This window comes from Mastomys coucha, unplaced genomic scaffold (assembly GCF_008632895.1).
Source record: "Mastomys coucha isolate ucsf_1 unplaced genomic scaffold, UCSF_Mcou_1 pScaffold20, whole genome shotgun sequence".
Lineage (NCBI taxonomy): Eukaryota > Metazoa > Chordata > Mammalia > Rodentia > Muridae > Mastomys > Mastomys coucha.
Window position 1 is genome coordinate 83,989,220 of NW_022196903.1, and position 16,976 is coordinate 84,006,195.

At 42.3% G+C, this 16,976-nt stretch overlaps 2 protein-coding genes across 2 annotated transcripts in view; one reads left to right on the top strand and one right to left on the bottom strand.

Annotated features, from left to right (window-relative positions):
• Positions 1-16,976, bottom strand: part of LOC116098246 (vomeronasal type-1 receptor 53) — a 60,567-nt gene that overhangs the window by 28,464 nt on the left and 15,127 nt on the right. The gene's annotated exons all lie outside the window — the stretch shown is intronic.
• On the top strand, positions 8,674-9,694 carry LOC116098248 (vomeronasal type-1 receptor 48-like). Its single transcript, XM_031380924.1, has one exon. It carries the CDS (start codon positions 8,704-8,706, stop codon positions 9,634-9,636), a length of 933 nt encoding a protein of 310 aa, XP_031236784.1. The 5' UTR covers positions 8,674-8,703; the 3' UTR covers positions 9,637-9,694.

The following is a 16,976-nucleotide window of genomic DNA, read 5'->3' on the forward strand; positions in this document are numbered from 1 at the left end:
CTCTCTCTCTCTCTCTCTCTCTCTCTCTCTCTCTCTCTCTCTCTCTCTCTCTCTCTCTCTTTGATTTTCTACAATAAAGCTCTAAAACCATGGACCTTCTCTATACACCAGGATCCACTGTGCTAGAGCAATGGAACAGGTTTCCCTCTCCCTCTAAAGAGCCATGTCTAACCTCCAGCTGGGAGGCCTCCCTGCACTCCAGCTATGGCTACCAACCAAACCAAGCAGCCCGCAGAGCCAACCACCTGAGCTAGCCAGAGCTCTCTCTTCCTACCCTTTCCCCTTTGACCCCTGGGCCAGAGTTGCCTGAGGGTCTGTTCTCAGCTCTTCCAAGTCATACAGCAATCTGGGAGTGAGAACCTGCCATGTGTGGCCTCCATACAGCCCAGGAAACCCAGAGCCAGCTCTTCCATGATACCTATATGATAATGGCTATATTTGACAAATCAATAGTCAACATTGTACTACATTGGGGAACCTCATGTGTGTCCACGAAAATGAAGAGTAAGAGCAGGGCGCCACCATTTCCTATTATTTAGTGCTTAGCTAGAGCAAGAAGCCATAAGAATGAGATAAGGGAGATAGAAATGAAAAAGTTAGGCTATTTGTAGCTATGTACATAAAAGAACCTGAGAACATTTTTGGCCACCTAGAACTCCACAAAGGAAGAGGATACACAATTAAATATGTGCAGCTTTCCTGTGTAGTGATAAGAAATCTGTTGAGAAAGAATCCCATTCACAAGAATCTAAAGTAAGTGAATAATTATTTTATGTGTATGAGTACACTATAGCTGTGAGCCATCATGTGTGTGGCTGTTGGGAATTGAACTCAAGACCTCTGCTGGCCCAATTCATTCTGGCCCGCTCGCTCCGGCCCACTCACTCCAGTGTAATTCACTGTATCTGGCTTCAGATGCACCAGAAGAGGGTATCAGATCTCATTACTGGTGGTGGTGAGCCACCATGTGGTTGCTGGGATCCGAACTCAGGACCTTTGGAAGGGCAGTCAGTGTTCTGACCCACTGAGCCATCTCACCAGCCACGTAAGTGAATAATTAAATAGGTAACTTGCCTTGGATTAAATCTAAACAAAGATGTGAAGGAAGTACACAATAAACATTTTTAAACACCAAAAAGAAAAAAGAAAAAATTCCTAAAGACAAAGGATTCCTCATGCTCCTGAACTGACAGGATTAATGGCTCTGCTATCAAAAGCCAGCCACAGACTAGATGCAATCCCCATCAGAATTCTAAAGCCATTCTTCATAAAAACAGCAAATATATCCAAGAATTTATATGAAAATCAAAGTACAGTGCAGTGTGAACACTTAGCAATACAAATATTTGGAATGTCAGGAGCTGAGAACAAATCTCATCAGTTACCAGCACTGGCCACTTTCTGAGAAATTCCAGTTCAATTCCTAGCACCTACGTAAGGCTGTCAAACGTGCAAGACTCTAGCTCTGGAGGATCGAGTACCTGCATCTGATCTCAGTCAGGCATAAAGCAAGCAGGCAGTGAACATACATATAAACAGGAAAAATGCTCATAGATTTTAAAAATTGAGAGAAGTGAAGATTCAGCAAGGTTGATTCACCAGACCAGAGTCAAAGAGCAAGTCCATTTTGGATCTAGAATGTGTGCTTGCATCTCTGTATCCAAGAGGACTCTGTTCCCCCAGAGAACAGTGGCTTCATAAAGCAAAGGGGAGGGGACAAAGGCCACCTCCTCTGCCAGGCCAACACCTTTGCCACACCAGCCCCATTTTCTTTTAGAGAACTGGGTGACAAATGGATGGCAATGTCCTGTGCACAAAATTAGGACAGAAGCCCAGCACACTATAGGAAGGAATGGGCAAAGAATGAACATTTTCCAGTGCCCTCCATGCTGTGGTCTTCCTCTTCCTCAGCTGAGCTATGCCTGTTGTGTGAGCATAACACACTCATAAAGACACTGTGCAGTGTTCAGACTTCCCCCTTGGCATCAACTGGATATTTATTAATGGATGCTTTGCCTTTCCTCTGAAGTTCCACTCCCCCAGGTCCTTTGTGTAGAATCTTTGACAGTAGATGTTTTGGTCCTTGGTTTCTTAGATACGTTTAGTTTCTTAAGTCTCCAGTCCTCTCTGGAAACAGCTAATCTTTCATGCTTTGCTTCTCTATGAACTCTTGACATATGGAGAACGGGTATTATAAAATGCTATCTTCTAACTCTGAGACCCCAAAACAGGAATAGTCTACCCTGGATGATTAGATTCTTTTCAGAGTATGGGCCATAGCTCCATTTGTTAGGATATTTATATTACAGTATGTAAAGTACCTAGAGGACAAAATCAAACTTGCATGTCATTTCTGTCCATCCAGATGTGAAGACTTCCTGACTGCAACATGAAGGAGAAACTGGCCATTCAACTTCCTGGGGAGAAGAATTCAGTTCAGGGTTGACCTCGGGCACAGTTATGTTCAAGCAGCCTATGATTGCACATCCACAAACTCTCACATCTTCCTTTATCTCTGTATTTCCATTAAATTCATTTTGACTGTTTACTAAGAGCTGGAAATCTGCAAGTCATTCTGGACACAGAATCAAGATTTCTTGAATACAGGTTCTCGTGTGTTGAAGGGCCCTGGAAGAAGCGGCCTGTCACTTACTGTATAGATTTGATCAGAAACATGGAAGCTCAAAGAAGGCACCAGGAGTCTCACAGTTAAGCAGATGGATTATGCAGTAGAAGTTTAGTTTGTACGCATTTTGCCTGAGGAGAAAATTAGCAAGGTCATGTTGAATGTATTGTGTCGTGATCTAACTTGCAAGTGTGCCAAGGTAGCTCAGTGAAAAGTTTGGGCCCAGCTCTCCCAGGACAGCTGTTATCTAACAAAGCAGAGTCAACTCAACAGGTCAAATGTTCCAGTGGGATGCCACATGTCCATGCTCTCCAGTGGGAACTTGTCACTGACAGTCTCTAAAATTACAGGCTGCAGAGATGCTTTAAAGGTTTCAGCTAAGCCTGTGCAGGATCTCCTCAGGCTCAGAGTCTACCTGCCCCACCACTTCCATCTGGGTAAGTGCCCTGAGTAAGCACAGAATCAGAAGGTAGTTGGGACCCAGGAAGGCTATGGAAGGAGGCGTTCTGGAGCTGCAGGGGGAATTTCAGCCTCTGCCATGGAGAAACTGAGTCTGAAGGCCCTCACCACAAGGTACTGTGTACTGCATTAAGTGCATTTTTCCCTAGAATATTCATTTCTTAAGGTTCTAAAATTACTTAATTTTTATAAGATATCAGTTAATTTTAATTTCAATTTCTTTTTCTGAACTAGTTACCAAATTTACTTTATCATACATAAGTTGTATGGTGTGATTTCCAGAGGATTTCAGAAGTGATCCTTTGTATGCATCTTGAAAGGTAGTGAGTGATGTTCTAACATTAAATTTAAGCAAATATATTCATTTTTGCTTCTGTTGATTATGTACTTGATTTCTATAGTAAATGCTTAGAAGTTCTGAAAGCCTTTGAAAAGAAATGGGTTGTGTGTTCAAACCTCACCTAACAAGGGGCTCCTTGCTGACCTTTATTGACTAGAATCTTCATCAGAGCCATCCCATTCCCTGTTTAACTTCACAATTTATGTCATTCATTATCCTCATTCTGCTGGTAGGAGCGGTCAACTGAGTCTGTGGTGACGAGGCTCCAGGACCCAGATTGTTAAATAAATAGTGAACATCATCCTACTGAACCCAATATTTAGAAGGAAGGTCAGAGCTGCTTAGCAGCAAAGCTAATCCTCTCAGGAGGCATCACTGGGTGATGAGGGAAGCAGGTTGTGCTGCAGCACTGTGCGGGGTCCATGTTGTTGGCTGGAGTCTATGCCATGTTACTTCACTGGAGTTATCCTTTCCTGTTGTTTCTGGAGCTTTATTTAGAAACACCAGGTAACATTCCCACTGCCAGTCTGAGCCTGAAGACAGAGCTACAAAGTCTTTAAAATTTAAAAATACAGTTCTTACACAGTCTTTCAGAAAAGGCTGCCTTCCCTCAGCTCAAGGGCTCTGCATGGTTTGCCCCTCACACTTCTACAGTTCATTTACTTCAGGCACCCCCAGAAACAGCATGGGGACCTGCTTGGTGATGTTTTTGCCTTCTCTGGTGTATCAGCCATTTCTCCCTAGTGTCTTTCTAGGTTTAAGTTAGTATTGGGCCAAAGGTAGACATCCTGACTGAGTAACCTCACCCTCAAGCTGTTGACCAGTGTCACCTACCAAATCCCTCTACTTGATGATCCCATAGGTCACAGCTGTCTATGATTTGTGTAACTGTGGAATGATACAAAGGCTGTAGGAGGGGGGTTCAATTATTCTGTAATGAGCAGCACAGCCTTCACAAACAACTTTAAATTAAGCCTGCTCAGGTTCCTCTTTGTCATTTCTTGTTCCATACGAGATTCTTTTCCTAATCTGTGCAAGTACCTTCCTTTCCTTTCCCCCAGTGAGGCCCATTTCAGAACTCAGTGACGTTTCCTAGTGCTGTGTACACTATATACAGAATTTCATGACTCTTGAAAGTAGCTTGCTTTGTTATTGTGTAAAATGCAATCACAGTGCATGGTACAACGGATTATCCCAGGCTTGTCACAGCTTACTCTCTCCTGCCCTCTGTGTTAGATGAGTGTCCCTTAATTCTGCAGATCAAAGAGTGTGGGTCCTCTCTCCTGGTCTCCTAGCCCATGCTCAACCAGGAAGCGGTGAGCTGCTGAGGCTCAGCTGGGAGGAGACAGTCTAGAGAATTCCTTGTGGCTTGTATCTGAGGAGGACCTTTTTCTATAGAAATTATTCATCTGTCTAGCATCTTCGTGGCTTACTTATTCTTTCTGTTGTTTGGTATTTCAGGACAGGGTTTCTCTGTGTAGCCCTGGCTGTCCTGGAACTCACTCTGTTGACCAGTTTGGCCTTGAACTCAAACATCCACAAAATTCTGCCTTAAAGTTCTGAAATTAAGGTGTGTGGCACCACTGCTCGACACTGATAGCTGTTATATGAAAGTATGTAGAATTGTATGGTCCATGAAATTTGGTAGTAGCAGGATGACTAGAGTACCATTGTCTGTGTCTTCCCTGGTAAGCTGGTGTTTGTGATGGTAGGCAATCACATCACCGTGAGTTTTCTCTTTCCTACTGTGGAATTTCACCTCTAGAAAGAAGGTTTCCCAGTGCTTTCAAAGCCAGAATCCCTGAAGCCATGATGTTGAGAATATCATTGAGGAATCACAGCCTCTGGTCCTGCCTGACGTTCCTAAGAGCTTCAGGCTTGCAGGGCTGAGGCACAGCCTGCACCTGCTCTGCAGAGCTGACAGCACACTGCCTGGGCAGTCTGACAGGGCAATCGATGTGTCTGTTCAGAAAGATCAAGTTCCTTTTCATTTCTTGACTCTTTTCTTTGTTCCTGTTTCTCATTTCCTTTCCTCTTTTATTTACTATTTTATTTTGCACATCTCCATAAACAATGTGAGAAAAAGCATTTTAGAATTCTTGCACTTCTTATTCAGTCAGTCAGTCAGTTAGTCAGTTAGTCAGTAGATGCCACCTACTACTTTAAATTCTACACATGTTTTCCTTCCATGAAGAGAAGTGTATAAAACATGCTCCTGATGCTCAGTTCACACAGATCACAAAACGACATCCAGAGTGTGCGCTCATGATGACATCTTACAAAGCAACTGCCATTTTCCTTGATGACTGGGCAACAGAACTATCTCTTTTTCTCTGCTACTGTGTTCTGGTTCTTGTGACTGGGATTTGGAAAACAAACCCATAAATTAACTTGACACAAGCTAGCGTTATTTTAGAAGCAGGAACCTCAACTGAGAAAATGCAACCACCAGACTGGCCCCTGGGCAAGCACCTGGGACATATTCAGATGAAGGCTTATCTTAGGAAGTTTCAGAGGGAAATTCAGGAGTCTCTTAAAGATTCTAGGAGAGTCACTAATACTTTAAGTTAAGAACCACTAAAGTGAAGCCGGGCAGTAGTCGTGCATGCCTTTAATCCCAGCACTTGGGAGGCAGAGGCAAGCAGATTTCTGAGTTTGAGACCATCCTGGGCTACAGAGTGAGTTCCAGGACAGCCAAGGCTATACAGAGAAACCCTGTCTCAAAAAACAAAAACAAAAAAAAAAAACACTAAAGTGAAACATTTGCCTTGCTGGAACAATTAAAATCTTCTGAAAACTGTTTTCTTGGGCTCAGCACACAGACACAGTTGTCCAGATACTGCTGAAGCTGCATCTTGTGCTCACAGCAAAGTTGGTGGCTTAAGAGTCTCTCAGGTGGTACTGGTTCTGAAGGCAGGAAGAGATTGGGGAGTGAGGCTGTAGCTTGTCACCTTATGGCAGGGTTAGCATCCCTGAAGAGAGCCAAGGAGAGGCTACCAATGGAGCTTCAGCCCTCTTGAAATACAGATCCTAGCAATTTGGAGATGTCAGCACCACAGGACATCTACCAAGGAGAGCAGCAGATACTGTGGGGTGAGGCCAATTTGAGTCTGACAGACAAGCTGTGTGTGCTATAGGCTTTCCCAGCACTATGGAGGAGCACAGAAGATTGTTAGTGATTCCCAGAAATGTGACACAGTTTGACACTGTTGGACTTTGTTGAATTTGATTGTGACTGTGCCCTAGATTCTTCCTTTTGGGAACAAGAAAGTAAGTTATTATCTATGTTACAGGGGCCCACAATTAAGAAACTTTAAACTTTTAAAGGGATTTTAGAGTTTTATGGAGACTTAGGAGTTTTGCAGAGACTACTGGTATTTTATAGAAACTTTGAAAATCTTAGAGAAAATGGATATTTTAGAGACTGAAAAATTTGGAGAGGCTTTGCATGGTGAAAGAGATTTGAAGATTTAAAGGAGATGAAACTTTTTAAAAATGTGGAATTTTATATTATGATGTTTCTATTACTTTCTATAAGTATGATATCTTGGGAACAGGAAAATGAGACAGACATGGGTTTTGTTTAACAATGATGTTTTTGTGTGTCAGCTTGATAAGGGGTCACCTGTGCCAGCTGATTTGGTTTGTTTGTTTCTTTGTTTTGACACAAGAAGAGGGAAGGAAACATTAGTTCAGCTAGTTCCCCCACCAGATTGTTGTGTGGGCATATTTGTGGTGAATTTCCGTGATTGGTGGTCTATATAAGAGGTCCCAGCTCAGTGTGAGTGTGGGCCCTGGGCTGGTGGATACTTAAGGATACAGACAAGGAAAGCCATGAAACAAAAAGCCAGTAAATAGCACCTTCCATGATCATGCATCAGTTTCTGCCTATAGCTCCCTGCCTTAAGTTCCTCCACTAACTACCCTGGATAATGAATTGTTAGCAGTAACACACAATAAAGGCTTTTCTACCCAACATGGGTGTGGCCATGGTGTTTTAGTAAGTCAGTGTCTAATCAAGAAACTGTAACAATTCAACAAAATAAGCAGGACATTGATGAATATAAATCTGTAGTTGGCATATGAGGAATCGGAAGAATTATCAAACCTCAATTATGAAAAAAGGAAATGTGGACTCCTATAGAGCCTGTCTTTCAAGACTGAGTTGGAATAATGCCAACTAACTTCATTGTAGTTCTATTTCCGCCTGACTTCTCATCCTGAAGGTAGAACACATGGAGTATGCTACTGCTGACATTTGCCCATTTCCTCTTCTCTTTCTTGGAGGATGTTCTGGATTGAGATTAGAAACATGGAAGATGCAATTACAGAGTATCACTCTAATATTGAATTTTTCACTCAAGTTCTTTGAAAAGGACTCCATTCCAATATTCTATTGTTTTATAACTTCTTTATCTTTTATCTTCTATTTCACGCAGGGACAGAGCTGACCAGTCATTAGGATTGCCTTACCTCTCCCACAACACAAATATAAGGCACTCCATGAGAGAACCAGCAGGGGAAATATCCACAGAGACCATCTTGAGCTGCAGCACCGCCATGTTTTGGTGTGTAAACAGCATGTTCTTATATATCTAGTATCCACCTGACACAGGCGCATGGCTGTGTTCATGTTCAGGATGAGGACTGGAGCTCAGCCTAAGAGTGTTCAGGGTCACTGTTGGAGGAAATGGCAGATTGTGGGTGGAATGAGAAATGTCTGAATTCACAGATCATAAATGCTAACATTTGTTATATAAATATATTAAGAAAATTGGTTTTAAAAACAAATAGAGTGCAAATAGCCCCAAATAGAATAAGTGCATACCCAATCCATGAGATCTTTTTCATTGGGAAGTGCTGATGTCTTTCACAAAATTCTCCTCATTCAAACTCACCCAAAATAGTAAAACTCTGACTGTAATGTTCCTGAAAATCAAGATGTTGTGCATGAAAATCATTAAGATGCTGTTCCTGCTCCAGGAAAAACCACACTTGCTAAGTAGAAAAGACATAATCAATGATGTGTTTAATGTTGAAGGAGCTGACACACTGATGCAACCACCGTGGGACACAGGATCCAGCCATGGCTCAGCTTAGGTCAGGTGAGATGGTCTGTGGGGTGTGAGGTGGAGCTGAGGTCCTCCGTGGAATAAGGATGCATGGGACACTGCGTGTTTTCCTGAGGGCAGAAGAGTGATCTGGGAGTGATGCTTGAGGTTTTGCTCAGGATGAGTCATTGTTTCACATTTTTCCTCAGCTTCTATTCTCACATACAATGAATAAGAACATCATACTCCATACTAATTCTAACATAAGGAACACTTTTTTCTCTGAAATTGGCATTGGGATCTCAGGCAATAGCTTCCTTCTTCTCTTCCACATCCTCAAGTTCATTCGTGGGCACAGGCCCAGACTCACTGACATGCCCATTGGTCTCTTGTCCCTAATCCACCTACTGATGCTACTGGTTGCAGCATTCATAGCCACAGACATTTTTATTTCTTGGACAGGATGGAATGACATCACATGTAAATTTCTTGTCTACCTGTATAGAATTTTGAGGGGTCTCTCCTTTTGTACCACCAGCACGTTGAGTGTCCTCCAGGCCATCATCCTCAGTCCCAGAAGCTCCTGTTTAGCAAAGTTCAAGCACAAATCTCCCCATCACATCTCATGTGCCATTATTTTCCTGAGTGTCTTCTATATGTTAATTAGCAGTCACTTCTTGGTATCCACCATTGCTACCCCAAATTTGACCATGAATGACTTTATTCATGTTACACAGTCCTGCTCTATTCTACCCTTGAGTTACCTCATGCAGAGTATGTTTACTACACTGATGGCCATCAGGGATGTCTTTCTTATTAGTCTCATGGTCATCTCGACTTGGTATATGGTGGCCTTCTTGTGCAGGCACAGGAAACAGGCCCAGCATCTTCAAGGTACCAACCTCTCCCCAAACACATCCCCAGAGCAAAGGGCCACCCAGACCATCCTGATGCTCATGAGATTCTTTGTGTTACTGTCCATCTTTGACACCATTGTCTCCTGCTCAAGAACTATGTTCCTGAATGATCCAACATCTTACTATATGCAAATCTTTGTGATGCACATCTATGCTACAGTCAGCCCTTTTGTGTTTATGAGCATTGAAAAACATATAACTAACTTTTTGAGGTCCATGTGTGAGATGGTGATAAATGTTTGAGTCTTCATTGATGGGTAAGATTCTTCAAGAAGAGCCAATGTACTGCCATCAAAATTGTCAATCATGGTGAGCCCTCTATGTGCTTTGGCGTTTGTGAAATATGAAGTTATTTTTCTGTCAAAATTATTCACTTTAATCAACGTGATGATAAACATGTAACAGAATATTTAAGCACATACCTTTCTAGATATGACAAGGGTGTGTTTCATTTTGTTTTGTTTTGTTTTGTTTTGTTTCTCAGTGAGTCAATAAGGAAGTCCTAAGAAGTGACTCTTACTCATCTTGGTCATAGATAACACATAGTGTTTGTAAGTGTGTGACAAATGTAAGATGTTTTCACAGCCTTTTTACCCCTGAAAAGACAAAAAGTAATGAGAACCACCTACTGAGCAAACCAAGTTCTAAACTCTCCTCTACTAACAGAAACCAGGGCAGCACAGAAAGGATTATAAAGCTTTGGCTGCACAGATATGTAGAAATCTATTTCCTGTGCCTGCATAAAATTCAAATACTTTTTCATATTTCAATTTTCTGTTATATTTCTTTTGAAAAGTTAAATGAGAAACATTTCTTGCCATAAGTAGTGTTGCCATCCAGAAAGAAAAGGAATTATACACATAACTTTCAAAACAGGACTGTGTGCAAAAGGAACACAGTAACATGTACAATAATGATAATAAAGAGATTCAAAATTCCCAGGATTTAAAATAGAAACAACAGTCTAGAATTAACAGAACATATGACCAAAACACAGCCTCTGCATGCTGTGGGATAGTGTTCAATCATTAACTGCAAAGCAATTACAGCACAGGGTGCTTTGGGATGGAGTTCTGAAAAATAAGAAATATCTACACCACACTGGCCTGCTGCCTAGAGGTTCGAGACTCTGCCCCACACCTCTTCTGAAACCCTGCTCTAGAAATAGCATCTGGTAATTCTGTCTCTTGGGGGAGCATTACAGCTTATAAGAAATTGAATACACTGTATTAAGAAGTTTAATAACCCAAGCAAACATAAGTCACTCTAGATTACTAAAGTAAGAGACACAGCAAGCATAAAAATCTTTCTAATAATTAACTTGGAGCTCAGCTTTTGGACTGATGTCCTCTGGGCCTATTGTTTCTATACAATAAGCTGATTTATGGCTTCTGCCTGTTTGTCTCACCTTTGGTTGTTTCCAGCAACAATGGAACACAGACAAACTATGAACTTGCTGTGGAAAGTAAGATAACTCAGTGAGAGAAAAGTAAGTTTTATGTGGATTGACTGATAGAGGGTGGCAAAACAGTTAGACTCAGAGGCGCAGAACACATTCCTTTTTGGAGATTCAAGAAAAAGGCTACAATCTTTTTGTTTTCACTTCATGGACAGACTTTCAATTCAGCATGGAAACAAGTGCCATACATTTGAGTGTTTATGAGATGTATGGTGTGTAGCACTTATTAAGTGGCTATATTGTTCAAATGGCAGCGGCATTTGGTTTTTATGTTTCTTCATAATAAAGACATATTGTCTTCATACAGATATCACAGCATTGTCTCTAGTTCCCCTGAAGTCTAGTGGATAAAGTATTCACTGTACAAAAGAGACCTGAGCCCAGATACTCAACATCCACATAACTCTAGACAATAAGTACCAGGCATCTTTCACCAGCAGAGCTGTAGTGGGCAGGTGGGAGGTGAATTCCAAAGATCTCTGCAGCACTTAGCCTGGCTCTCACAGTAGGGAATAACAGGAGACCCAAAGGAAACCGTGGAAAGTAAGGACCAATGTAATATGTTGACATCTGACTTCCAAATGTATACCAAGATGCATAGGACCCTAAATTCAGCAATCTACAGAGTCAAGACAATCCCCATAATAATTCCAACATAATGAATTAAAGACCTTGAAAGAATAATGTGGAAAAAACAAGAAACAAAGGAACACAGATAGCTAAAACAATCTTCTGTTAAAAAAAATAAAATAAAATAAAACTGAAGAACTTCTGGAGGTAACACCATCTCCAATTTCAAGCTTTACTACAGAGTTATAGTAATAAAAGCCACATGGTATTTGCATAGAAATCGAACTGAAGATCCAAATGTGAATCCACACACCCATAGGCAACTGATTTTTGATAAGGAAGCCAGAATTATATAATGGTGGGGGAAAATATTTTCAACAAATGGTGCTGGACGTCCTGAGTCTCAGTGTAAGAATGCAAACAGATCTGTATCTATTACCCTGCACGAAACTCAAGTCCAAGTGAATCGAAGACTTTAATGTAAAACTAGATACACTGAACCTCATAGAGTAGAAAGTGGGGAATAGTCTTGAACACACTGGTATTGTTTTCTCATTCGAAAACCTATTTGGGAGTCTGCTCTTCTTGATAAGGTCTCTGTGAGTTACCCAGGCTGCTCTTAAACTAAATATGCCCAGTCTCCATCTCTTGAGTCCTGGGTGCAGGCAGTGCAAAATGCCTGCCCATGAGATTGTAGTACAATGCATACAGTTCTATTCAGACATCACACAGCCTCTTCCTGATGATATCAGTGAGGATGTGGTGGCAATTCCTGCTACTCAGTGACTGAGGTCCAATCAGACATGGCCTCACACCCAGCTATGTTTCACCTGCCTGTGATCACCTCATCCCTGAGCTTTGACTCTCATCTTTATTTTTGATTTCAGGGGTTTTTTTTTAAGATTCATTTTTATAATCCACTCATGTCTTAGAGCCTGAAAAACAGTTCAGAAACCAGGGAATATAAAATATATAGTAAATGGAAACCAGGTGCTCCATGGGAGGGCTGGCCCAGGGACAGACTGTCAGTCAACACTGTAGGGAGAAGACCCTTAGAGAAGTATTAGGAGAGGCACAGGAGTCACACATCTTAAAGAGAAGCATGATGAAGAATGAAGTTGGTCCCAATTAAATCTAAGGAGTAAAGTGAGAACAGATAAGGTTGTCTATGTGACATGAACTTTCTGATCCCTCCCACAGGTGTGGCAAGGCAACTAACTCAAAGTTGTCCCCAGCCCTCTACAGATGGCCGTCATCAAGGACAGACTGAATGAGATCAATAGGGAGGTAGGATGCTACACTGGGATGCCATGCTTCCATACTCCCCAGCAGGGACTTGTCATCCTCCACAGACAAGAAAACTGAAAGCTAGAGAAAGGCATTAAAGAGCCCTTTCACCTAAGCAGGATCTCCTCAGCCACAGAGTCCCCATGCCGTGTCCACCTGGGTAAGTGCCCTGCACCTCAGTGCACAAACAGAAGGTGGTCAGGTCTAAGGCAGGATGTGAGAGGAGGGGCTGGGGGTTGCAGGAAGGGAAGGTTTTCAGCATCTGCAGAGGAGATGCTGAGCTTGGACAGCATAGTCCCCCCCCCACCATAGAGGACTATGTTCGACATGGGTAAAGAGGATTTTTTCCCCTTTAGGATATTTCCTGAAACCCCTAAAAATTAGTTAATTTCCCATTAGAATCAGCAAAGTTTCATATTTACATTTTGTTTTAATTAAATAACTCAAAATGAAGAAATTCATCATTGCTCCTTGTATGATGGAGTATATTATAGTGATTTAAAACTATTTGGGTACCTATTATAAAAAATTGATGTTTTCATTTCATAGCTCCATTCAAATCCTTCCTTTTACTTTTGTTATATTCTTGTCTGAAACAAAATTATGTATGATGTGTGTCACATCTGTATTGTGAGTAATTAAAAACAATTCTGGTGTGTTTGGGAGGAAATAGTAGGAGGTTGGCCCCTCCTCAATGTACCAGCATCATCTAGTAGGGACAACCTCTCACTATTTCAAGGTTCCCACCAATATTTTCTCCTGAAGTGAATTTATCCAGATTCATTTTCAGAAATTACACACCAATGCTTTTGGCTCATTGTGTGTGTGTGTGTGTGTGTGTGTGTGTGTGTGTGTGTGTGTGTGCAATACACATGTTCTGTGAGGAGACTTTTCTGAGGAGGTTTCTAGATATTAATTACACAGTGAACACAGTGGTAGCTTCTGCTCCTGGTGTCTAAAGAACCAGGATCCAAATTCCAAAGGCTTAAGAGAAACCATGTCCCTGTATGTCAAACCTTCCCTTGCCCTAGTCAGAGAAAGTCGGTCAAGCTGCATCCTGTCCTGCTCTGTGCTTAACTCTTAGATTTTCTCTGTCTATATCTCTTCATAAACACATCAAACAGGCAAACACAAGCGCACGTCTTTCTTACTGTTGACATGCAGTGACTAAGACCAGGAGGGAGGGTGAGAGCTGTGCAGAGAGCCTGGCTTGGCTGATGTTTCCTCACTGAGCTGAAGAGGCAAGCAGAGTCTGCTGCAGGCTGTGGCCTCCCAGGCTGACAGCTGGGTCAGAGCTGAGGCTTCTCTGCAGCCTTCTGTGTCTGTATTTCAAAAGTGCACTTAACTCTCTGGCTGCTTCTGGGTACGTGTGAAAGTATTGTTTGACATCCTAGCTGTAAGTTTGTACGCAAGGGGTACCCAGAATGGTTTTAGTTGTTTAAAAAAAAAGATAACAGTGATTAATTCTCAATATACCTTCAGAAGCAGCCATCATTTCCTAGCCTAGATGTTCCCAGAAATTTGACATGGCATTCTGCAGTTCCTGTACTTCATGGCCTCTCTAGACACAGAGCTGACACCTGCTTACTGGTGACTTTCTTTCCTGATGCACCAGCACCTCACTGAGTCTTCCTAGTTTTCCAGATAGAATTGTGCAACAAAGAGAGCACACTGTTCTCTTCCAACTCATTCCTATCCCACCTGCAAGTAGAAGCATCTGTTCCACATCCAAATGGCTGTGTTGATCTCACATTAGCTCACGGAGGGGATGGGGCATGAGGATATAGTAAAGGTGAGCTGTGTGATGGTGAGAGCATAATTCACTGATCTATGAATGCAAGAGCAGGCAGGTTTTCATCTGCCCTGACATAAACCATGAGCTTCACACACCCTCTCCACACCAGGACATGAGCAGGCTGACTTTATGTTGAGAGAAGGAAACAGATGTGTCTGTCCTTCCTACTTCTCCTTGGATCGGTACACACAGGGACATAAGCGCCATCCTGCAGGTCATCTACAGAAGGGTTTCCTCCTCCCATTTCACTCTCTATCTCCCTCAAGATCACAAGTTCAGGTCACTGTCCTGAGCACTTGTCATCTGTGTGAGGCTCATTTGGTGATGCCAGGCACTACAGGGCTCTCTCCCTGATTGCAGTAACTTCAGAATGACGCTGTGTCTTCAGTCCTGGCTTCTTTGAACTCTGCAGTTTAAGGCAAGCTAACTTTGTCATCCTGCAGGGGATATTCCTTTGGTTGACTCTAATGAAAGAGGGCTCTGGTTTTTCTTGGTCACTTCTTCCGCCTTGACTGTATCATTTCCATGATCTGTCCATCAAACTGTTTCACCCTCAGACTCTCACATGGAACCAACTTTCACAAGCCTATGTCACTTCATCTGTGACTCATTTCTTAATAGACAGAGTGTCAAGTATCTGTGAATCAACCTGTGTTCTCCTCCTCCTCCTCCTCTTCTTCTACCTCCTCCTCTTTCTTCTACTCCTCCTCTTCCTCCTCCTCTTCTTCCTCTTTCTCCTCTTCCTTCTCTCTCTTCTCCTCCTCCTTGTCTCTCTTCTCGTCCTCCTTCCCCGCCGCCTCTGTCTTTTCATTTTCTGCCTGTTTTGTTTTGTTTTGTTTCTGACTTTGCTGAAATCAAGACTGAAGTAATCAAACCCATGTATTATATAAAGAACATGGTAATTCAATGCAAATCACTCAGTAAAACTTTGGTAAAACTTATTAAAGCTCTACTAGTACACTGAACTTACAGTCTATTAACCTTGTAAAACTTTAATTTTCCCTAATGATGCTATACCATTTTATTTTAGAAAAATCTCCATTTAATCTTTTTTAGATTTATTTGTTTATTTTTTAAACTTTCTTTTTTCTTTTATTAGATATTTTCTTTATTTACATTTCAAATGTTATCCCCTTTCCAGGTCTCCCCTCCAGAACCCCCTATCCCATCCTCTCTCCCCTGCCTCTCTACCATCCACCCACTCCTGCCTTCCTGCCCTGGGATTCCTCTACACTGGGACATCAACCCCCCCTCAGGCCCAAGGGCTGATCCTACCACTTGTGTGTAACAAGGCCATCCTCTACTACATATGCAGCTGGAGTCATGGGTCCCTCCATGTGTACTCTTTGGTTGATGGTCCAGTCTCTGGGAGTTCCGGGAGGTCTGGCCGGTTCACACTGTTTCTCCCTCCATGGAGATGCACACCCCCTCAGCTCCTTCAATCCCTTCTCTAACTCCTTCATCATCAGGGAACCCACACTTAATCCAATGGTTGGCTGTGAGCATATACCTCTGTATTTGTCAGGCTCTGGCAGAGCCTCTCAGGAAACAGCCATATCAGGCTACCGTCAACAAACACTTCTTGGCATCTACAATAGTGTCCAGATTTGGCAACTATATATGGGATGGATCTCCAGGTAGAGCCATCTCTGGATGGCCTTTCCTACTCTACACTTTATCTCCACATTTCCTCCTGTGAGTATTTTGTTCCCCCTTCTAAAAAACAGTGAAGCATCCAAACTTTGGTCTTCCATCTTCTTGAGCTTCATATGGTCTGTGAATTGTATCTTGGGTATTTTGAACTTTTCAGTGAGTGGTAATGTGTGTTCTTTTGTGACTAGGTCATCTCACTCAGGATGATATTTTCAAGTTTCAACATTTGCCTGTCAATTTCATAGAGCACCCTCATAGAAGCAGGGGGAGGGGGAAGGGGATGGGGATTTCTGGAGGGGAAACCAGAAAAGGGGATAACACTTGAAATGTAAATAAATAAAATATCCAATGAAAATTTTTAATTAAATTAAATTTTTAAAAAAAGAGCCAATGGCCAGTGTCTGGGCAGGCAGACTGAGGCAGGATCTTTAGATTTGCATGGACTAGAAACTGAGAGAAAGGAAATGAGACAATCACCTTAATTCATAGGGAGACAGATCAGATTTATTGCTGTAGAAGGAAAATCATCCAAAATGTAGGTGAGAAGGAATGTGGCCCCCGAGAGGCTGCCCAGAAGTGTCTTGGGCAGCAGAGACTAGGGAGCCACTCAGAAGGAGCCAGGGCAACAAAGATAAAATATAGAGTTAGAGGGCATTAAGACAGGAGTACAGGAGGGAAATGTGTGCTGGCTGTGGGTAGGATTAGAATTGCCCAGTCTTTGAGCTAGCTAAGGCATTTTAAAATAACTGGGGTGTGTGTGTGTGCGTGCGTGCGTGCGTGCGTGCGTGCGTGCGTGTGTGTGTGTGTGTGTGTGTGTGT